Genomic DNA, 19,545 nt, shown 5'->3' on the forward strand with positions numbered 1-19,545 from the left:
CCTGACCATGGACAGGCAGAGACTGTGTTGGAAATCCAGGCACTGCCTGTGCCCAGCACCTCTTCACAGCCATCCCCTCTGCTCTCCTGGCAAGGGTGCTCCAGGAACAGGTCCTTGACTGAGCACACAGCCTTCCCCAGAGGATGCTCTCTCTGAAAAATCTCCAGCTCTGGCTCAGTTTGTGATGGATTTAGTTTCATTTCTCAGAACAGGCTGAAAAAATATTCTGACAAACACAAATGGGCTCAGTCTAAATAGCCTTTCAAAATGCTTCTGAATTTAAGTGAAAGTTATAAAATGCTCCTGAGCTCTGCTCCCTTTCTCTCCAGCCCTAAACAGTGAGGACATTTATGGAGCACTATGGAGTTCAGTTTGCTTTTACAACAGTGAGTTATTTGACCTTTATTTTGCCATTTCACTTAAAATTTTTTTGAAAGGCAAGTAACAGAAAAGGAATTACCTCCCACCATCCTTGACAGGGACAGTAAACACAATTAGAGACAATACACCAGATAGATGTCTGCGCTTGTTTCCTGCCCTTCCACTGAAGCCCAACAAAAAAGCCCTTTGATAAAGTTAATTGGATGATTCTCTCATTCTGCTGGAATAAAAGAGCTCACAGAGACACAAGAGCTGACTTCATTAGACTGAAAGGTAATGAAGGACTTGCTCTCCCAGTGCTCACATTCAGCACCACTGGTCCCCTTCGTTCTGCATGAGCTGTACCAATTGAGATGGCATGGTATTTTACAGGGTCAGAGATGTCACTTCCCAAAACTGAAGCACAACGACACTTTCCCAGATTAAAATACAATGTGATGAGGCTGACTGCTCTGGCAGACTCTGAGAGCTCTGCACTGCTGCACACATGGTCAGGGGAAGGTTTCCAGCAGTGGGCAGGGCTGCTCAAAGACAGAAAGCAGGCATTAGGAAAGGGAAGAGCAGGGCTGGCTCTCTGTCCAATTCCTAATCCCTAAGTACATTTATTTTAAAGCAGTGGATGGGGAGGAGCTGTGCACATCACAGTGCAGTGGTTGTTGTACATGCCCTTGCCCTCAGGCTCTCTGCACCCACTGCAGGTGCCCTATGCCAAGGCTGTGGCACTATCCAGGACTTGCTCCTCATCTTCACTGCTCATAAAAAATAGACAATTAAAAGACTGTGAAAAAAGTAAACCCAAAGGAAATTTATTTGCCAGTGAATGAGGAAGGAGGGGCTGAAATTTTTTTTTCTTCTCTTCCCTTGTCCAGGGGTTGCTCCATGAGTCACTGGACAAAACAAAAACAATTCTGGGGCCAGTAGCAGGACAAAACACTCCTTGGAATCCTTCAGTATTGGGAGTCACTCCCCCAGTAGTCTAATTCTAGTTCACCAACACTTCCCTGCGTTGCTGATAGCAGAACAGTGAGTTAGTGCCACAGCTGGAACAAAACTTCTACTTTCACTCTACTCCTTCATTTGTACATTTTACATTTGTTCATTGAACCCAAACTAGTCTTTTAACCACTGGGTCACATCCATAATCCATGAACAGCTGATTATCTACAGCTATTCTCAAAATCTAACCCAGGCTTCCTGACAGACTTCCCAAAAAGTCTGCATTAGATGCTCCTAGTGCAACTGATTACAAGTTGGCCAAATAGAGATGGGCTGTTTGTTTGCAAAATATGTTTTAAGTCAGTCATGTCATTCTGCATCAGAGTCTCTTGTTCAGAATTTACCACTCTCTCCCCTCTCATTTTTGTATGAACCACAAACTGTACCACTAATGAGTCTGTCTATCTTTCAAAGCACTGATAAGGTATGATATAGTACAGCAACAGAATGTTTTGTCTGCCTAGAAACAAAATTTTCCACTGGTGAGTCTCCATTTATTTTAGCAGCTGGGCTTTTATTCATTTACTAAGCTCCATATTTATTCAGTCTCATTCCAGTTTCTCAAATCAAAATGACTTGTGCTACTCTTCTATATACGTGACACCAACGCTATGACATTTCTCAACCAAATTTATAATTCATTTAAACCCCCACATTTGCTCAATAAGAACAATTAATTTCAATCCAAATGAGTCTATTATAACAGCATCATTAGCTAGCCAACATTAGCTATTTCACTGTTTTGCTCAGGACTAATGTTTGACAAACCTGTACATTATCCTAATTGCAAACATCATAAATATTAACACACTAATTGCCTTTTTTGCAGTCTTTAGAAACTTCACCTCAGCTCCATGATTTATTCACAATCAACACTTGGCAGAGAAAGCTCTGCCACTTCATTCAAGTGTTCCATCAGTTGTTTTGATTTAATTTTAAAATATCTTACTTTAACAGCTTGTGCTTTAAAGACACTTAAGCTATTAATAGGATAGAGCCACCTTTGTAATCTAACATAAACATCTCACCAGCTTTCTCCCCACATAGAGAAAAGAATTTTTAATACACACTTCTTTTCCAAGCTTTTGCCTATATTTTGTGACAATTCCATTATTTCCATAAAGAAATGGATCAATATTATTCTCCAGACATCTTTTCTCCCACCTCCTCCCTCCTCCATCTATAATTTGCTAGCTGACTTCTCATAAAAAAGTTTCCTGTGTAACTTTTTTTCTTTTTGATCATGCACAACCCTGGGCTTTAAACTGAAGGTAATAGCTGCCAGTTTCCTGTAATTTCCACACCTTATCCTTTAACCTACATTTGAGATGAAAGATCTATAAACATTCAAGATGTTAACACCTCTAAAATTGATAGAGCTATTTGGGTGCAGAGGGGCACTCATTCCTGACTGCTGCCCTGCCAAAGCAGAATTATTTTCTAAATGATGCTCCCAGTCACTCATGATTTCCCAGGTCTCTAAACTGCCCCTCTTGCACTGTCTTTTCCCAGCTGAGGAAATACAGGATTGCTTTTCAGCTCCCAGTTGTCCTTGTCTGAATTTCTGTCTTTAAGGAAGCTCTAAAGTATCTGTTCAGGAAGGATTTAAGCCATGTCTGGAGAGCCCCACCTTTGAGCAGGGGGCAGTCAGCAATACCAGCTGCTTTAGACAAAGCCACACTTAACAGGTGTTAAGGCATTTTGTCTGGCAGTAAGAAGGGCAAATATATCTGTCCCAGGCACCTTTCTCCATCACACCATGCCAAACATTTCTACACAAGACCCTTCACAGTATTATATTCTGCCACTTCAAAAAAGGAGGGTGAAAACTATCCCTTTCCTCTTCCTGCCATTAGTCAAAAAGGAAAGAACAATACATCATTTATAATAGTAGACATGTTAATGAGAAGTGATTAAGGCTGAACTTCAGGAAATGTGTGTCACTTTACCACTGCTGCCAAAAAATTCCTTCGTGAACCTGAACAAATAATTCTAGACATGAATTTCCTAGCTGTGTAATGAAGATTGTTGTCACATGATAATGATTGAGAGACACTTGCATGGTAAACTGCTGAGAGTTTCTGTGAAAAATGTTAATTCAGTTTCTAAAAGCCTTTCAAAAAGAACAGAGAATAAAATTAATGGCAGATCAGAAAGACGGGTTGTGAACTCCTCTTGAGCTATAGCCCAGGTGACAGAAGAGTTAAGTGCAGGAAGAGAGACATCCCTGATGAATTGCCTGTCTCCAGCATGAGGAGTGAATGGAAAAAGCCAAACTACTGATGAAATACTGACTTTTAATAGACAAAAGTTCCACATCATACAGTGATTTCAAACTTGACCCAAGAAAAACCCTCCTCCTTGAAGAGTAACTTGGGGACTTTTTAATGTATCATCAGTAGGGACTGGCAACATTTTAGTTAGAATTAAATAAATTCTGCAGTCTGATGCTACTCATCATTCACTACCAGCAAAAAATCTCATACTTCTCAGTGAGGAAAATGAGATACTGCATGATATGTGTGGCAATAGATTTTAAAAGATGATCTGTATTTTTTATCAGAAGTGGGGCACAACCATTTGGTTGCATGTGTTGAACAGAGTTCCAAGTACAATAGTAGAAAAAAAAAACCTGGGTCTCATCTTCTCCAACAGGGTCTTACACACTCAGTCAAAAAAGTCAGTTAAAACCACAATTTTAAAGATATTTAGCCCCAGCTCCGTTGCTGTTCCAAGGTCACTGCACTTCCATAAGCAGAATTTGCCCAGCATTTAGCAATGCTACAAAAAAAGAGGCAACTATTGAAATGTCCTTCCAGTTCTCCCAAGACATGAACCCATCAAAGGCCAGGTGGTGATCTAAGGTTGGACTCAGTAATCTCAGAGGTCTGTTCTAACCTAAATGATTCTGTGCTTTTGTGAAAAAAGGGTCCTGAGACCAGTTAGAAGAAAGTGACAGGATTCAGGAATGGTAGAGTGGAAGTCATTAAATTATATCATGTAATTCTGCACATCAGGGCAATTAGCCTTGGCACATTATTTCCTCATGACTGAGATTCATGCATTTTCTCACCTTTCTTTGTGGAAAGAAGGTGATAAATAGATAAAGCAAGTTTTAGCCAGAAATCCCTGCCTTCTTCTAGCATGACTATGCCTTCCAAAAACATCACATTGTTAATTTCATTCAAACCCTCCAAACAGGCACCTTTTGGTAGCACTGTATATTTTAGTTTCCCTGGCATCTGCAAGAGTTCTCCAGCATCAGCAACTCCTACCTCAGTCTGAAAGGTCCAACACAGAAAGAACAAGGCCAATGTTATAAATGCATTCAGTTGCTGATGGATTGCAGAAATTCTCAAAACATCTGTACTTAGCTGTGAGGTGCAAAGGAACATGTTGTCAGCAGAGCTAAGTTATTATTGTTCTAAATGCAGATCAGCTTCATTAAAGAGTACTTCTTACTTTGCCTGTCTTAAACTAAACCTGCAGCTCTCTGCCACATGGCTTGCAGCAGGTTTAATAGTCATGGAGGTCCACAGCCTGTGACAAGTGAAACTGGTCTGCAGAGTAGCTGAAGATCAGCTTTTGGGGTTGTCTGTGGGTCAGAGGAGAATTCCTCTTTGCCAAGCCCAGAGCGTGGCTGGTAGGAAGTTTCCATTGAGCAGGCCAGCTTCTACTTCAATGCTTTGTGAAAATGAGGAGGCCAGGACCTGAGGATGACAGATCCCACCCACGATTTTTATTGCTTTGAAGATTGTGTAGGCGCTGTATAACCATCCTCAATGTCATCCATTGAATGTGCTGCCCTGATCCTTTTTAAAGCAAGCCAACTCTGTGACTACATTGGCTCAATTTAATAGCATCAGAAAAACAAATCAATGCCTCCAGAAGGGTAACCTTGAGTTAATCCCACATTGAGGAGGAATCTTTCTTCTTTGTTCAAGGGAAGGCTCTACCACTAAGGCTTCAGCAGATGAAGGCAGTTCATTTTTTCAGTGCCAAGGACAGAGAGATCAAGGACACTGAACAGTTAAACCCTCCATTGAGAGAGAGCAGCCACCAGGAGGCAGCTCCAGGAAAACCTAGTAACAGCCACAGATTCCTCTTTGGGCAGTGTACATTTCTGCAGCAACACCTCAGATCTTGCAAGGTAAAGATATTCCTGAGAACAGAGCTATGCAACGTCACCTCACTGATTTACAGCTATGTTACAGACAACATCTGCAGTATTTACAACAATACCACGAGCAGCTTGCATCCTTTACAGGTTACACTGCACAGGCACTGTCACAGTAAGGTCTGCAAAAGCCACTGGGCTTGTCTTAATGCACCACTTTCAGCAGGTTAATGGTATGGCAGGGAGGGTGAAAACCCCAGGCTTTTTTAAGCCTAGCAAATTGTGTGTACCACAAGGGATTCAGGCACTGCAAAGAAGGGGAAGCTTTGGGTATTTCCTACCTTGCGAGAAGCATTTTTGTCTGTGCTCTCCACATCACCGTCCAAGAACGGCATGGCAAATGAGCTGAGATCCTGCAAGGACAGAAAGAAAATTGATGTCTTTTATTAATGCCTTCTTCCTTCCATCAGAGCATCCCATGACTGAAGCCCACAGGTGTATTTGCAGCAATTTGATCTATTGCAATAACACAGACTCTGATGGTTCTCCTTGGCTGTGAAACAATGTCAGGTGTAAGTTACAAGTGAGCAGGGAGCCCTCAGCTGCACTTGCACCACACCACCATCAAAAACCACCTCCACAGCCAAAATCAAAAGTCCTGTGTTAAAACTTTCAAGGAAAGGTATTGAAATCCCACAGAAAAATTGGTAGGAAATGATAGTTTAAATACATTCACTTGCTCAGCAAATGCCTATCTTGTCTTTAGTGGGATGTATGATTTATGGCAATAAACACAACCTGAATGAAAGTATGTCAACATTCTGAGAAATATGTAACTGCTAAAAAAAAGACAGAGAAAACTGACATGGTGCTCAGGGAGGTAATAACTGATTCACTTGCACAAATGGGAGGGGAGAACCCAATTCTGCAGGGCTGAAGACAATAAAGCCATAAGAAAAGCACACATGCTCATTTTTAACTAACAAAAACAAACTGCAATTATATTCCACCTCCTGCCGTCTGTTCTGTTTATGATACTTTGTGTTCCAGCCACAGGGTTTTTAGAGCTCCTTTCTACATGCATGAGGAAATTATGTTAGTGTCAATTTTAGCATCTGTTTGATCAGAAAAGTACATAATGAGCAATTCTGTCACCAGAAGCATGAGACTGCCTAATGCTGTGTGCTGAAGAATTGAGTTTTAAGTCCTAAATGGTGTTCTAAATGTCAGGAATACCTCCCCAACACAGAACCTCCCAGATGCAAGGCATCACCCTTTCCATGCAATGATTCAGTGCTTCTCAACCACCACATCTGCATCCATTTAAAAGAGTTCAAAATATAAATAAATAGCAATTTCACGTAAACCTAATTTGTGATCAAACAGAGCTTAATTAAAAATTAGCACCATCCATGAAGTCTGCAGGGCTTGCTTGTCTTCAGAATTCCAAGCAGCCACAGGTTTAATCACATCACTTTGTGTAATCATACTAAAGTCAAAATATGCTCAAAAAGTGTGTATAACTCAGGCATAATTCTTACAAGTGTTTGAAAATATTCTGGTTACATAACGAGCAACAAAAATAAGGAACAAAATATTGAATTACTGGAACTGAAACACATGGGAGTAATTCATGCCAAGTTGAAAAGGGAAAGAAAAAAGCAGCAGCCAGACTTGGCCAAGATGGCCCCAAATCATTAGGCCCCAAACAAATGTATTCCTGACAAATTCATCTGCTTCCAGCCCTACCTATGCACATTCAATGGGAACTATCCACAAAGCTCAACTGTGCAACATCTCCCTTTTGCCTGGGCAGATGTGTTTCACACCACCTTTGTTTGCAAATAAACATCTCAAAGCCCAAGGAAGAGATTAAAATTAAGATTAAAATTACTTATTCCATATAAAAATTATTTAGCCATAAATGGCATTTATAAACACCATCAATCTACAGATTATAATCATTATTATTATTATTTCATATGCTATTGCAGGACCTAATTGAAGAATCTCTGTGAAGATATGTAAGAGCCTAATGAAAGTTATACAAAAACATGTCCCCTTGTGTTTAATTTAGTCAAAGGATTTGCCAACATTTTCCCCTACCCATCTTCAGTAATGAAGAAGCTGGAATCTGATGTGTGCTAAATAATTTTCCATGGAATAAATGAAGAAAACAACCTCTTTTGGGCTTCACATATTAGTACCTCTATATTACTTCCTGGTGTAACTTCTAGGGAGGAAAGAAGCTGTTTAGGAAGGCTGGAGACTGGATGGCAGAAACTGGGTTGAAGGGGAAACATTTCTACTAATAGGGTTGAAAAAGCTGGTCAGAAAATCTAGAACTGCCAGGGATGAAACCAAAATGTCTTATTTGAGCAGAAACCTTCAAAACCAGAGAAGGGAGATAGATACAGCTATTTTTCTAGTTCTCATTTACAGTTCCAAATTTAAAGACACATATATATTAAAGTCTGAAGTCTAACAGCATCATGAAACCCAGATGATGACTCTATTCTGATTTGTAACTCTAAGATACCATGGAGGTATTGTGACTTCATCTGTCTTTACATCCAGAACAAATCTCTACCTGTAAGCCAAAATAACTGGAGCTGGAGCTTTCTGGGCACAATGAGACCTTTTTTTTGTTAATACAAAACTGCTGAACATTTCAAAGAGGGTAATAATTGTTCTTTTAATCCTGTGAAAAAGTCTATAATTGTAACTGCCACCTAACAGTTCTTTAGTCTTTCATGGGATTCTATATATGAAGGTATCCATTCACAGAAGGAAAAAAATACATACACCAAACACCAGGCTACAAATGCTGCTCTCTCAATTACAATCTGTTGTTATTTCTCCTCCATGAACACTTCTGCACAATACAGATAGATAACAATTCCTTTCTTGGGTTCTTCTTCATCCAGAAACATGTGATGATGCAGTTGATGATACAGTAACTCTTAAAAAAAAAACAACAAAAAAAACCAAAAAAACCAAACTGCTCCAAAAGTGTTGCAAAATACCACATAACTCTTGACAGAGCAATGGTGCAGCCCTTGCCCTTGTCACGGATGTGACTGCTCTGATCTGATGCCAACAGATACACACAGAATGCTTGCTCTGCCAGTGGCTGGGGACTGAAGCTGTTCTTAGAGAGCTTTCCTGCTCTCCAGCTCTGCTTTACTCCACTTGGAAACAGCTCCCTGGACAACCACATGGATCTGCAGAGACATTTAAAACTCCACCAAAGGCACACAGTGACATCCTGGTAGGAGGAAGAGTCGTTCAGACTGCAGAGCTCTGGCGGCAGAATGGCATCTGCCCTGTGTCCTGCATTGTATCCTTGGACAGACAACTTCTGCAGAGACCACGGTCTGTGATCACCTCTGTATAGAGAAAAAGCAGGTCCTCCTTAGTCAGTCCTTCCATCACTCTGCTCCATCTGACAGCCAGACATCAGTCCTGCCCTCCTGTTAGAAAAAATGACCTCTTGAGCATTTTAGATTTACTTTACAGCCACAGAGCCGCCTCAGATTTATTTTGTTTTCAATCCACTTTTATTTACAAGAGGTTGTCATGGCAGCTCCTGTTATATTCGTTGAAGAGCACAGCCCCAGGGACAGGAAAGCTTTTCCTGGAGGACAGCAGAGCCATGACACAGCAGAACCATGGCTCAGTGCTCCTGTTAGCAGTCAGTCTCCCTCCTAAGGAGGGAAATCTCCCACAGCACCAACTCAACTGGTGATTTTCCAGAGCAAGTCAGGATTATTCTGTCTGCATTTGCACTTCTCTACCACTTCTTTCCTTATTTCCTCTGGGCAAACAACAGATATCTGGAAGGTTACAGATTCTTCATGTGAATTTCTCCTCCAAATGTGAGACTAATTCTAGCATGATTCTGGTCTGGGTTACCTCTACATCTACAGGGTGATCCTTCTTAATTCAAGCCCATTTTCCTCTGACATCCCTTATATCAGAATATTTGGGATGATGTGAAAAGAAGTAAGAATATAATTTTTGTTCTTTGATATCATGGGAAAACAAAGAAGCTTTTCTCAGAACTGTTTTGGAGAATAGGAAAGAAAACCACATCTGAAGATGCAGAAAGCAAAGAGCACACACAGTCAAATAGCAGGAGCAAGATCTGGTTAGCCAAAAATTTTTCACCTTTTCCAGCCAGTTTCACTGTTTCTTTCCTTACTGGGGAAAATTCCTGCCAAAAATGCTTGCCCAGACACTCTGGTCTGGAGTTTGCTGCAATTGGAGACCTTGGTGTAAGAAGAGATCTTCCAGCAAATCTGTTGCAGAGGCTGCATACTTAAATAACAGACCACTAAAGTCTTGAATCCAGTAAACAACACAGAATAAACAGGATTCTTGTTGTATTATTGTTTAGTTTCAAGGCTACTTTGGCAGTCAGGCTGATAAAGCTTCTCTGCAAGGGCTGAAGCCAAAGAGCCAGCCAGGGCTGGGGCATGCTGTGACTGACATGCCAGAGACCAATTTCCAATGTATTTTGGGTGGAAGCAGGACCTTTTTATGGCCCTGCTCGACAGTGGTCCAAAATTTCAGGGCTGGGTATCAAAAGAATATTTCACAAACAGCTCCCTGCTGGCATCTTTTGCAACTGTCTATTCAAACATGAGGAATGACTGTGAACAACATGGGCATGTGAAATCTGTGCCCACGGTGGTGGGTCCCCAGGAACATGGTCAACTCTTTGGCCATGTTTCAGAGGTGACTCAGGTCAGAACTTCATGGTAGCCCCATAACCAACCTCTGCTGAAAGTCTGGATTCCTCAGCTATAAACAGCTTCAGAGTCCTAGTGTGGGTAGCATCACGCAGTCCTGACTTCGGCTGGTGTCACCTTTGAGGCAATATTTTTCTGCCTCACTAAGTTCTATATATGTACTAGGATTGCACCAAATTTAAGGATGTGAAATGCCTGCCAGACATTACAGTTTCTTTTTACAACATAACTCAAGCAGAAGGTGACACTTTACTAAGGCAGTTTTCAATATGGGGAGACAGCTCCTTTAATAAAATAAACGAAGAAAACAACAGACAGAGGAATTAAGCTGAGTGCTGACAAGAGCTCTGATCTCACAAAAGATTTCTAAAAGCTGCACTCCTCAGCATCACACCTTAACAAACTCTCCTCCTCTGCTGATATTACTGAGCTATGAGTATTTCAAGTATCCCAGCAAGGACAAAGAAGGTCAGGATTTTTATTAACATCAGCTGTGAAGAGTTTCTTTCATTGCATTCTGGATGCCAGCAGATTTTTTTTTTTTAGATCAACCTTGAATTTGTACCTATTACAAGCCTATGTAAAACTCTGAATAGCAAATATGCTATATATGCTAATAGCCTTTGAGCAAAATCCACAGTTTGATCTCCATGGAATAGAGAGCATAGCTTGGTAGCTCTGCTTGAATAGAAAATTGTCTTTTTCTGAGAACAATCCTATCTAGAAGCCTTTGGGGATTTATAACAAATCACTCCATTATTGCACAAGGAAAGATTCAAAACTGACATACACAGGAATAATTTCTGTCCTTTTGTTATTGTTGTTTTGATATACCAGTTATAGTAACGTATAATAAGACTTGCTACATTCCTTTATTCCTTTAGGAGTAGGTTGCTCATTGCTTTGCTTTTCTCACTCCCCCATGCCATCTAGACTGTAGCATGTGTTTTGGAGAGAAATATATGTTGCACTGTGAGACTGAGGATGCTGGTGACTAAGTCTCAGTATGACTCAATGGGAGTGGGCAGGAACAGATGTACAAAGCTCGTTGGATTTGTGCAAGCCATTTGCACTGCACAAGGCTATTCCAATTTATTTGTTTGCTATTAGTTTTAAGGCTATTTTTTTAAAAAACAACAACCAAAAAACAAACAAACAAACAAAATAAAAAATATAGGTCTGGAGAGTTTGAGAGGGTAGAAATAAGATATAGAGGCTTGATTGGTGAGGCTGTACCTTGAATCTCCAGTTCTGGGTCCCTCACAAGAAAGATATTGAGGGGCTGGGCAGTGTTAGGAAAGGGCCAGGGGGATGGTGAAGGGTCTGGAATACAAGTCCCATATGGAGCAGCTGAGGGAGATGGGGAAGTTTAGCCTGGAGAGAAAGAGGCTCAGGGGAGACCTTATCACCTTCCACAACTCCCTGAAAGGAGATTGTAGCCAGGTTGGTCTCTTCTCCCAAAACAAGCAAGAGGACAAGAGGAAATGGTGGAGATGGCAGGTTTGCAATGAACTCTTTGATTTTAGAAGCTTTTTGTGACCTTAATGATTTTATGATTTTGTCCACAGTATGAAGATTCCAGAGGAAGCATAGTCCAGGGGTTATTGGTAACTGTGCAGGACACTGCTGTGTGCACTTCAGGGTGGATACAGCATCAGATTGGAAAATACAGAAGGTAAGTTCCCCTAAATGACATGCCTGGAACAAATGGGAAATATTCAGTCCCAAAGAGGCACTATCTAAAAGGTTACAGAGTAAACCCAGATCTCAGTATGGGAAAACCTCCATCCATAAGATGATTATTCAATGTTCTATGTAAAAAACCCTCATGTATGAAAGCTTGGCTGAAGAAAACCAACCTATGTGCAATTTAAAGGCATTTCTTTCAACATCAACAAGAAGTGGACATGGTCCTAGAGAACTCTGAAGCCACTGTTCTTATCACAGGGCCTCCAGCTTAGATTGCTACCACTTGGGCAGAAAAAGCTGCTAAAACTATGAATTTCAAAGGGAAGGGATTAGAGAGAGCCATGAAACCAATAAGTCCTTGATATTTCCCTGAAAACCGCTGTCTTCCAAGCTGTTCTTCCTAAGTTATCCTGATCATGGGATACTGGAAACATCCAGCACACCCTTCTTAATTTCTGAAATTTTTAACTGATCCTGACAGGCATTAACCTCCAGCAGTCTACAGCAAATTCACTGTTGTTTTTTTGTTTGTTTCTGGGGCTGTAGATATGATCCATCAAAAAAACTTTCAAGAGAACATGGATTGTTTTTTGTGTTGTTCTCAATCTCAGATTTAAATCACTAGAACACATTCCTGTTTACAGAAAAAAAAACTAAGTTTTCTTTCAAGCCTTGTGCTCTTATGCCAGGAAACCCCACCATATCTCATCAGTGATTCAGCCTTTGCAGAGGAGCTGAGCACAGAGAGCCTGGGGTGGGATGGAATCCCTCCTGCCTGGAGCCCCAGTGTTTATAATGTGCAGAGAGCTCAGGGCTGTGTGGAAATGCTGTGGTGGAGGGTGCTGCTCCCCACCTCAGCAGTAAGGCACAGAGCATCACAGAGGCACTCTGGCAAAGCCTGGCTAGGATCCCCAAACACAGGACAGCCTGGTTTGTCAGCTCCTTCTCACCACGAACCACACAGCAGTGACTGGCAGTGTGTTTATTACAACAGCAGATGGACAACCTAGCAAACGTGCAAATAATTAAATGCCACTTAAAAAAAAGGAGAGAGAGAGAGAGAGAGAGAGAGAGAGAGAGAGGGAGAGAGAGAGAGAGAGAGAGAGAAATTGAGAGAACAGCAGAGAAAGCACGCCAGGGAGGAAACCAAAATTCCCAACAGTCCCTGTGACACCACCACAATGCATATACAAACCCATTATTAAGTGCTATTCCTGGGTGCTCAGCCAAAGACAACCTTTCTCTGGCGAGACATTTCATTCAAGAAGCACCCAAAGTTTAGAAACACAAGGTAAAAGCAGAAGATAACACACCTCAGTCCTGGAAAATGTGGTTAGGTGAATGATGAGGGAATTAAGAAACCTAGACACGACTCTAAGGAAGGACTGCAGGAGACTGGAAATGTTACCTCTTCAGATGGCACATATCAGTGCCAATAAGAGTGCTTTCCAATACTTAGGAGTTTGTCTTGCATAAATGAGACACAGGATCCCAACGTATTTGCAGAGAAAAGCCAGCATTTGCTACAAAACACAACTTCAGCCACAGTGAAATAGCAGAACTGCAGGAAACAAAAGATGATTTTACCATAATGTAATAAAAACACTTGAGCTGCTGCAGCACAGGAGCAAACAATCTGAAGGGGATTCAATGCAGGGATCATATTGAGGCTTACTAAGTCATCTCCACACTCCAGCTACTTTAAAAGTCACTGTGTTTTGCATTTTTTATGTTTTTCCCTGCTCTCTGTTGACCAAATCTCTTTAAAAACCATGTCCTCAATGAGGAGCAAAACAAAACAATTTGAACTGAAAATCCCCAACTGCTGGCCTTATCTGAGAAGAACTTGCAGGGTTCTCCCTTGCATATATATATATGACTAAAAAAGGTGACATCCACACCAGGCAAAAGATCTCTGCCATAAATACTTGAACTGCAATTATTTTTTCCAGTTCACTGCATTCAGGAAGACAGCTGCCTGTTGCATCCTCTTTCCATTCTTGCCAGTCAATAACCGTGAATAATCATGACAATTAGAAGAAAGCTTACAGCTGGAAAGCCAGGCAAGTGAGGGACCTGCTCTGATCACACAGTCCCTCAACTAAAAAAAAAATAAATAAAAGGAAAAAAAGCAGAAGCAAAGAGGAAATTAGGGAAGGAAAGGAAGAACAAGATGATTCTGTGCTTTGTGTGCTGAAGACCTGAATGGGAGGTCAAGGGGGAACAGCACGTGGTGTCCATGATGAGGAAAGATTCCCCTCTTGGTGCCTTCCTGACACATTTTCTTACATCACTCTGCAGCTGCAGAGAACAATTTCACCTCTATGAAGTTTACAGTCACTTTGCTACAGCTTTCTTATACTTTTATTACCACATGTAAAAACAAACCAATAAATACAATATGCTTTATTTTGTAAGTTAAACCAGCTGTTTCTTTTCCTAAAAGAATAGATGTCTTCATTCATCACACTCTGAATTCTTTATTTAAAGGTGCATTTTGCTGAAGCTGGCAATATAAAATGCCCTCAAGGACAGAAGAAAGCTCAAATTCTCAGCGACAATCCAGAAGACTTTATCACACTCATAGGACAGTATTCTGCCCAAACCCAGCCTGCATGTCCTTTAGATGCCACCCCTGACTTTGAGCTGAGAGATAGTGAGATTTTGTGCCATTCCTAGATTTTCAGTTAGTGACATCCAATGCCAATAAATTACAATTCATGCTGTGGGAATCCAAAGCCCTTTACAAACTGCATATCCAGTCCAGAACAGCTTCATGAGTGATGAGACTTTCATTGCCTGCTCTGGCTGTCTGGATTAGGCATTAAGGATATCTGTCCCTAGTCATCTGCCCCATACTTTCTGTCCAGTCTAGATAGAAGGGGAAGGGCAGCATCTCCAGTGGGCAATGTGCTCCTATTTCCTTGGTATGGGACAGGCTGCACAACTTACTTAAACTTTGGAGGATTCAACATAGGATAAATGAGCCCTGCATCTCACCTCTCCATTTTTACTGTCTATAAATGGGAACAAAGTTGGGTTAGGCTTTTTTGGTTTTTTTTGTTTTGGTTTTTTTTGTTTTGGTTTTTTGTTTTGGTTTTTTTTTCTTTGTTTTGTTTTGTTTTGTTGTTTTTTGGGGGGTGTTTTGTGTGGGTTTTTTTTTGTTTGTTTGGGGGTTTTTTGTGTGTTTTTTGTTTTTGTTTTAATTATTTGTTAATTTTGTTGTTTTTTGTTGGTTTTGTTTGTTTGTTTGTTTATTTCGGTTTTTTTATTTTTTGTTTTTCTTTTTTGGTGGTGTTTTTTTGTTTGTTTTGGGGGGTTTTTTGGGTTTTTTTGGTCTGTGTTTTTCCCCCTCTATTTAGAAACCTGCCCAAGCAAGGGACTGCCCCTTACTACGGTGAGCAGGGCGGTGCAGAGCGGGTTTACTCCGGCTGCATCCCGGCTGCACGCAGCGGTACCCGCGTAGCCATGGCAACGCTGGGGCGGGGGATGCTGCTCCATCCCCGCAGGACGCGGAGCAAACGCTCCGGCAGCGCTGCGAGCTCCTCCTCATGGCCTGCAGGACCCAGCCGGGATAATTTCAGCCCCGTTTCAATCCCGGCTTTGCTCCCTGTCGAGACACGCACCTACACTGGGAGTGGCCCCAAGCTCCGGGGGCACTTCCAGGTGTTACTAAGGTGACATTTTCTTTGCACAGCTTTGGCTGCTGTGTAGTAAGCAAGGCTATCTCTCTGATCGGGTGAGCTCCAAGTGGAGTGAGATGAAGGAACCATCGTGTCCAGATGAAAAATCACAGAATTTAAATTTTAAGAAAATAGGTCAGCTATACAACTTCTGAGAAAAAGCATGTTTCTTAAGAGATTTGGCAATGTCCAAGGGATAGTAAATCTCACACTTCCAGGCCCACACACTCTGGTCACTTGTTACAGTCTGTCTTCAAGGAGCATCAGAGCTCTGCTAGGTAGAAGGTGTTAGAAGACACCAGTGATCTCTGAAAGAAATATGGATAAAATACTTGCCCATCTGAAAAATCTTGTGAACAATGAAACTAACAAAAGAACACAACAAAGAGATTACTCACTCACACTAGAAATAGCCACCACTGAAAATAAATTTTTGCAGCGGGTCCAGTTTGGAAATAATCCTCATATGGAAAGAGAAGGGAAGAAATGACACATACCCAAAGGTTTTTTTGTCTAATTATTGTACATGCAGTACTAAAATTCTGTAGAAGATATTTCCCCAAGTAAACTTCAGGCTTCTTTCAAGAACTATGACTATGTTTTGGTTTTTTAAATTTTTTTTTTAAAATAGTTCCTATTTAAAAAGGAAGAAAACCTTACAAACAAGCCATATCAAATTCTGATTCCTTTAGCAGGAGTCTTCTGATTTTAGCTATCTTATTATTCTTTGTGAATCCATTTAAGCACCACAATTACAATGGACCAATCTGAACATGCTGTGGAGAAAGGACAAGCAAACACATGCTCAGGGAAACCCAACTGAAAACTTAAGCTCATTATCCACATATACCAAAAGTCATTTCTGCCCTCTGCAATGGCTTGGAAACCCAGCAGGCACTGGTGAGCTGAAACAGGCAAATCTGCATTTGATTTGGCTGACAGTTTGTGCATCAAAATGTGTCGAGAAGCATTTGATCCTGCCTGGAGAGTGTGGGAAACATTTCCAGCTTAGCAGGACACCCCAAACACGGTGACAGATGGGCAGAGTATGAGCCTGGCATGGGAGAGGCCATTTTAGAACTAGCTGGTGCTCCAAGCCATGTGGCAGACAGTCCAAACTCATTTGTCACAAAAAAAAATACAGCTCACACTGGAATTACCAAACCAAGGCTCAGGGAGAGCCCCTGCCTGCAGCTCAGCCTGGCACAGACACCCACCCTGCCAAGGAGCATCACTGAAAACCTCCCATGTAATTAATGAACACCCAAGAAGGAAACAAAACAAAGCAAAACACAGCAGATTTTTTTTCCCTCAAGATAAATTAAATCCACAAGCAGGAAATTTTGATTCAAAACAACAATTTTTATTTTTTCATTACTGCCAAAAATTAAGTTCATGCCAGTAGTATGGCCCTAAAAAAATACTGGGTATTTTTTTCTCATCAAAAACATTCAATTCTATCTATATGTACTGAATAGCTGTACAACTGTTAGTATATATTTACATCCAAGTTTTATTAACACTTATTTTGAGGCCTATTAGAAATGGAAATTGGACTTAGAACCACAATCAGGCACTAGAAGTCATCAAATACCTACGAGGAAAGTGTCTCTTACATCAGCTAAGAAAGGGTAACTTTATCAAAATATACATCAGTTCTAAAAACAAAGGCACTGGCACCTACACTGAGAAGCAGAAACAAACTGCCCTGGTGACTGTGTCCTCCCAGATGTAGATGTGACAGAATTCAACTCACTGGGCATCACTATTTTTACACAAGTATAAAACATGGTCCCATATAGGGCAATGAATAAGGGAAACATATATAATCATATATATATGATTATATATATAATATAATATAATACAGGCATGGTAACAAGCTTTTACCAGTTTTTAACTGCCATTTATTTTAAATTTAGGATGACTAAATATTTCCTCAAAACAGCTTGTCACTGCCCCTACTTGGGTGGCCAAACAGGCTGAAATGACAGGAGGATTTTCTCCTCCTGATGGAAACCTGATGGCTCTTGGCTGCCCGAAGCAAACTCTGGTTACAGGTGATTTCCATCAACTCTGTGCTTTGCCTTTAAAGATTTGCAACAATATTGAATTTAATTTTCTTAGTTTCTTCTTAATGAATGTCAGACATCCCTGTACAGATTGATGGGGTGGATTTGGGAGGGGTGGGTGACTTTTTTTGTTTATTTCAAACAGGGGCATTTTTAAAAAACAAATACATTTGTATTCCACTCCCAGTAATAAAAACGTACTAAATTGAAGTACAACCAAGTCTTTTTTTGCTGGAATTCCCATTGCTTCCTTTCGAATTGAGGGCTGGCCCCTTGTCAGCAGGATCCATTTCATCCTGCTGCCCATCATTCCCTCTTCCATCAGATAATCCTGCCCCTCCAGGCTCCCAGCTGCAGCAACTCCAGTTTCCTCACACCTCCCTTGGCTGCTCCAAGTCAGCACTGCCTCTGCTTCCCAGCCTCTCCTGCACTCACGGCAGAGGGGACAGAGCTGAGTGTGAAATCTCTTCCCCAAAGGCTGACACCCTCATCTCTCCTGTGGCCCGTAACAGTGAACAAAAAGCAAAACACACAAGGTGCTGGCAAAATACCCTGCATCTTCTACTGGATTGAATTTCATTTGCTATTCACCATCACCCCACTAACAGAAGGTCTTGAAACCCTTCAGGCTCTGATCCCAGGATGGAGCCGACTCATCCGTTTTGGATGTTCATTATCTCACAGACCCGTTAATTGCAGCGCAAACTGCATGTGTTCAGCACTAATTCTGGTAGTAAAAAGAGAAAAATGCAAGGAGGAATACATGTAGCCAGTAATACAGCTCTTTATCCTGACAAACCTCATCAAATATCAAATTAAAATCATTAAGCAAAACAGCAGTTCCTGAAAACCTGTGATTTGGGTTTGCAGTGACTAGCCATGGCAATTAGTTGCTCAGCAGTTCAGGAGGCTCTGAGATGAGCTGTAGGAGATACCAAGCATTGCAGGATGCAGAGACCAGATGGTTTTAGGCTGAAAATAAATGAACACCCCCCAAATGATAATTTCTCTTTCCAAAACATTAATGAAAAGTTATGCAAGGGGAAAAAAATAAAAAACAAAAACCCAAACCCAAACTACATTCTTTAACTAGATAAAAGAACATGTTCTCTCTTGGAGTATCTATTGTAATTAAATGCTCTAAAAACAGGACTACAGCCCCGTGCCAGTCATGCATACAAAAGAGACAAAACACGATAAAAAACCAAAATATCCAAGAACCATGCGTTTCTTACACAGCCTGAAGAATTCCTGCCTCTCGGCAGCCTCCTGCAGTGCACTCGAGCATCCACCTAAATGAATGCAAAACCTATTTTCCCCCTTCTAAGATAAATTAATTTAATAATAAAAAAGCAATCGAATCCAGAGAAACCCGGGACGATCGAGCCCCGGCTCTGACTTACAGCTCTGAAAAATCCTGCAGTCTGGCTGGAAACGTCCATCGAAGAACTGCATTGAAAGCTTTTCCCTAAAGGCAAGCGCATTTGAGCATCTCGGGCTCTGCTACTGGAGCCGATGCTGCAACAGATGGGGAGCAGGGCTGGGTGTGTTCGTGCCTCCCATCGCGGGGATGGCAGAGCCCCGGGTACCGCAGCAGGAGGAGGGCGGGCGGGCTCCCCCGGCTGCGGGCTCCCTGCCAGGAGCGCTCGGGCATCGCGCAAGGTTCGAGCCCGCGCTGCAGAACGAGAACCTGCAGCTCGGGAGGGGCCGCACAGCGCGGGCAGCGCTTGGGGGGCGTTCGAGAGATGCTCAGGGGGCCGCGGGGAAGTCGGAAGGTTAAAAAACCGCAGGCGTTTTTAATGAGATCGAAAGGGAGGGAAAAAAGATCCCGTTTTCTATAGCAGAAGTTTCAG

The 19,545-nt window shown here is 41.6% G+C and overlaps 2 protein-coding genes across 2 annotated transcripts in view; one reads left to right on the top strand and one right to left on the bottom strand.

Moving 5' to 3' along the window:
• The window catches only part of PRKAG2 (protein kinase AMP-activated non-catalytic subunit gamma 2), a 145,125-nt gene extending 125,716 nt beyond the window's left edge, over window positions 1–19,409 (bottom strand). The window contains exons 1-2 of the mRNA XM_056484509.1: window positions 19,096–19,409; window positions 5,836–5,907 (exon numbers count right to left, since the gene is read on the bottom strand). Coding sequence (XP_056340484.1) covers window positions 5,836–5,907; window positions 19,096–19,176 — 153 coding nt within the window. The 5' untranslated portion in view covers window positions 19,177–19,409. The remainder of the gene's footprint in view (window positions 1–5,835; window positions 5,908–19,095) is intronic.
• Window positions 19,263–19,545, top strand: part of CRYGN (crystallin gamma N) — a 32,997-nt gene continuing 32,714 nt past the window's right edge. Inside the window, exon 1 of the mRNA XM_056482869.1 lies at window positions 19,263–19,467. Coding sequence (XP_056338844.1) covers window positions 19,263–19,467 — 205 coding nt within the window. The remainder of the gene's footprint in view (window positions 19,468–19,545) is intronic.

This window comes from Oenanthe melanoleuca, chromosome 2 (assembly GCF_029582105.1).
Source record: "Oenanthe melanoleuca isolate GR-GAL-2019-014 chromosome 2, OMel1.0, whole genome shotgun sequence".
NCBI lineage: Eukaryota > Metazoa > Chordata > Aves > Passeriformes > Muscicapidae > Oenanthe > Oenanthe melanoleuca.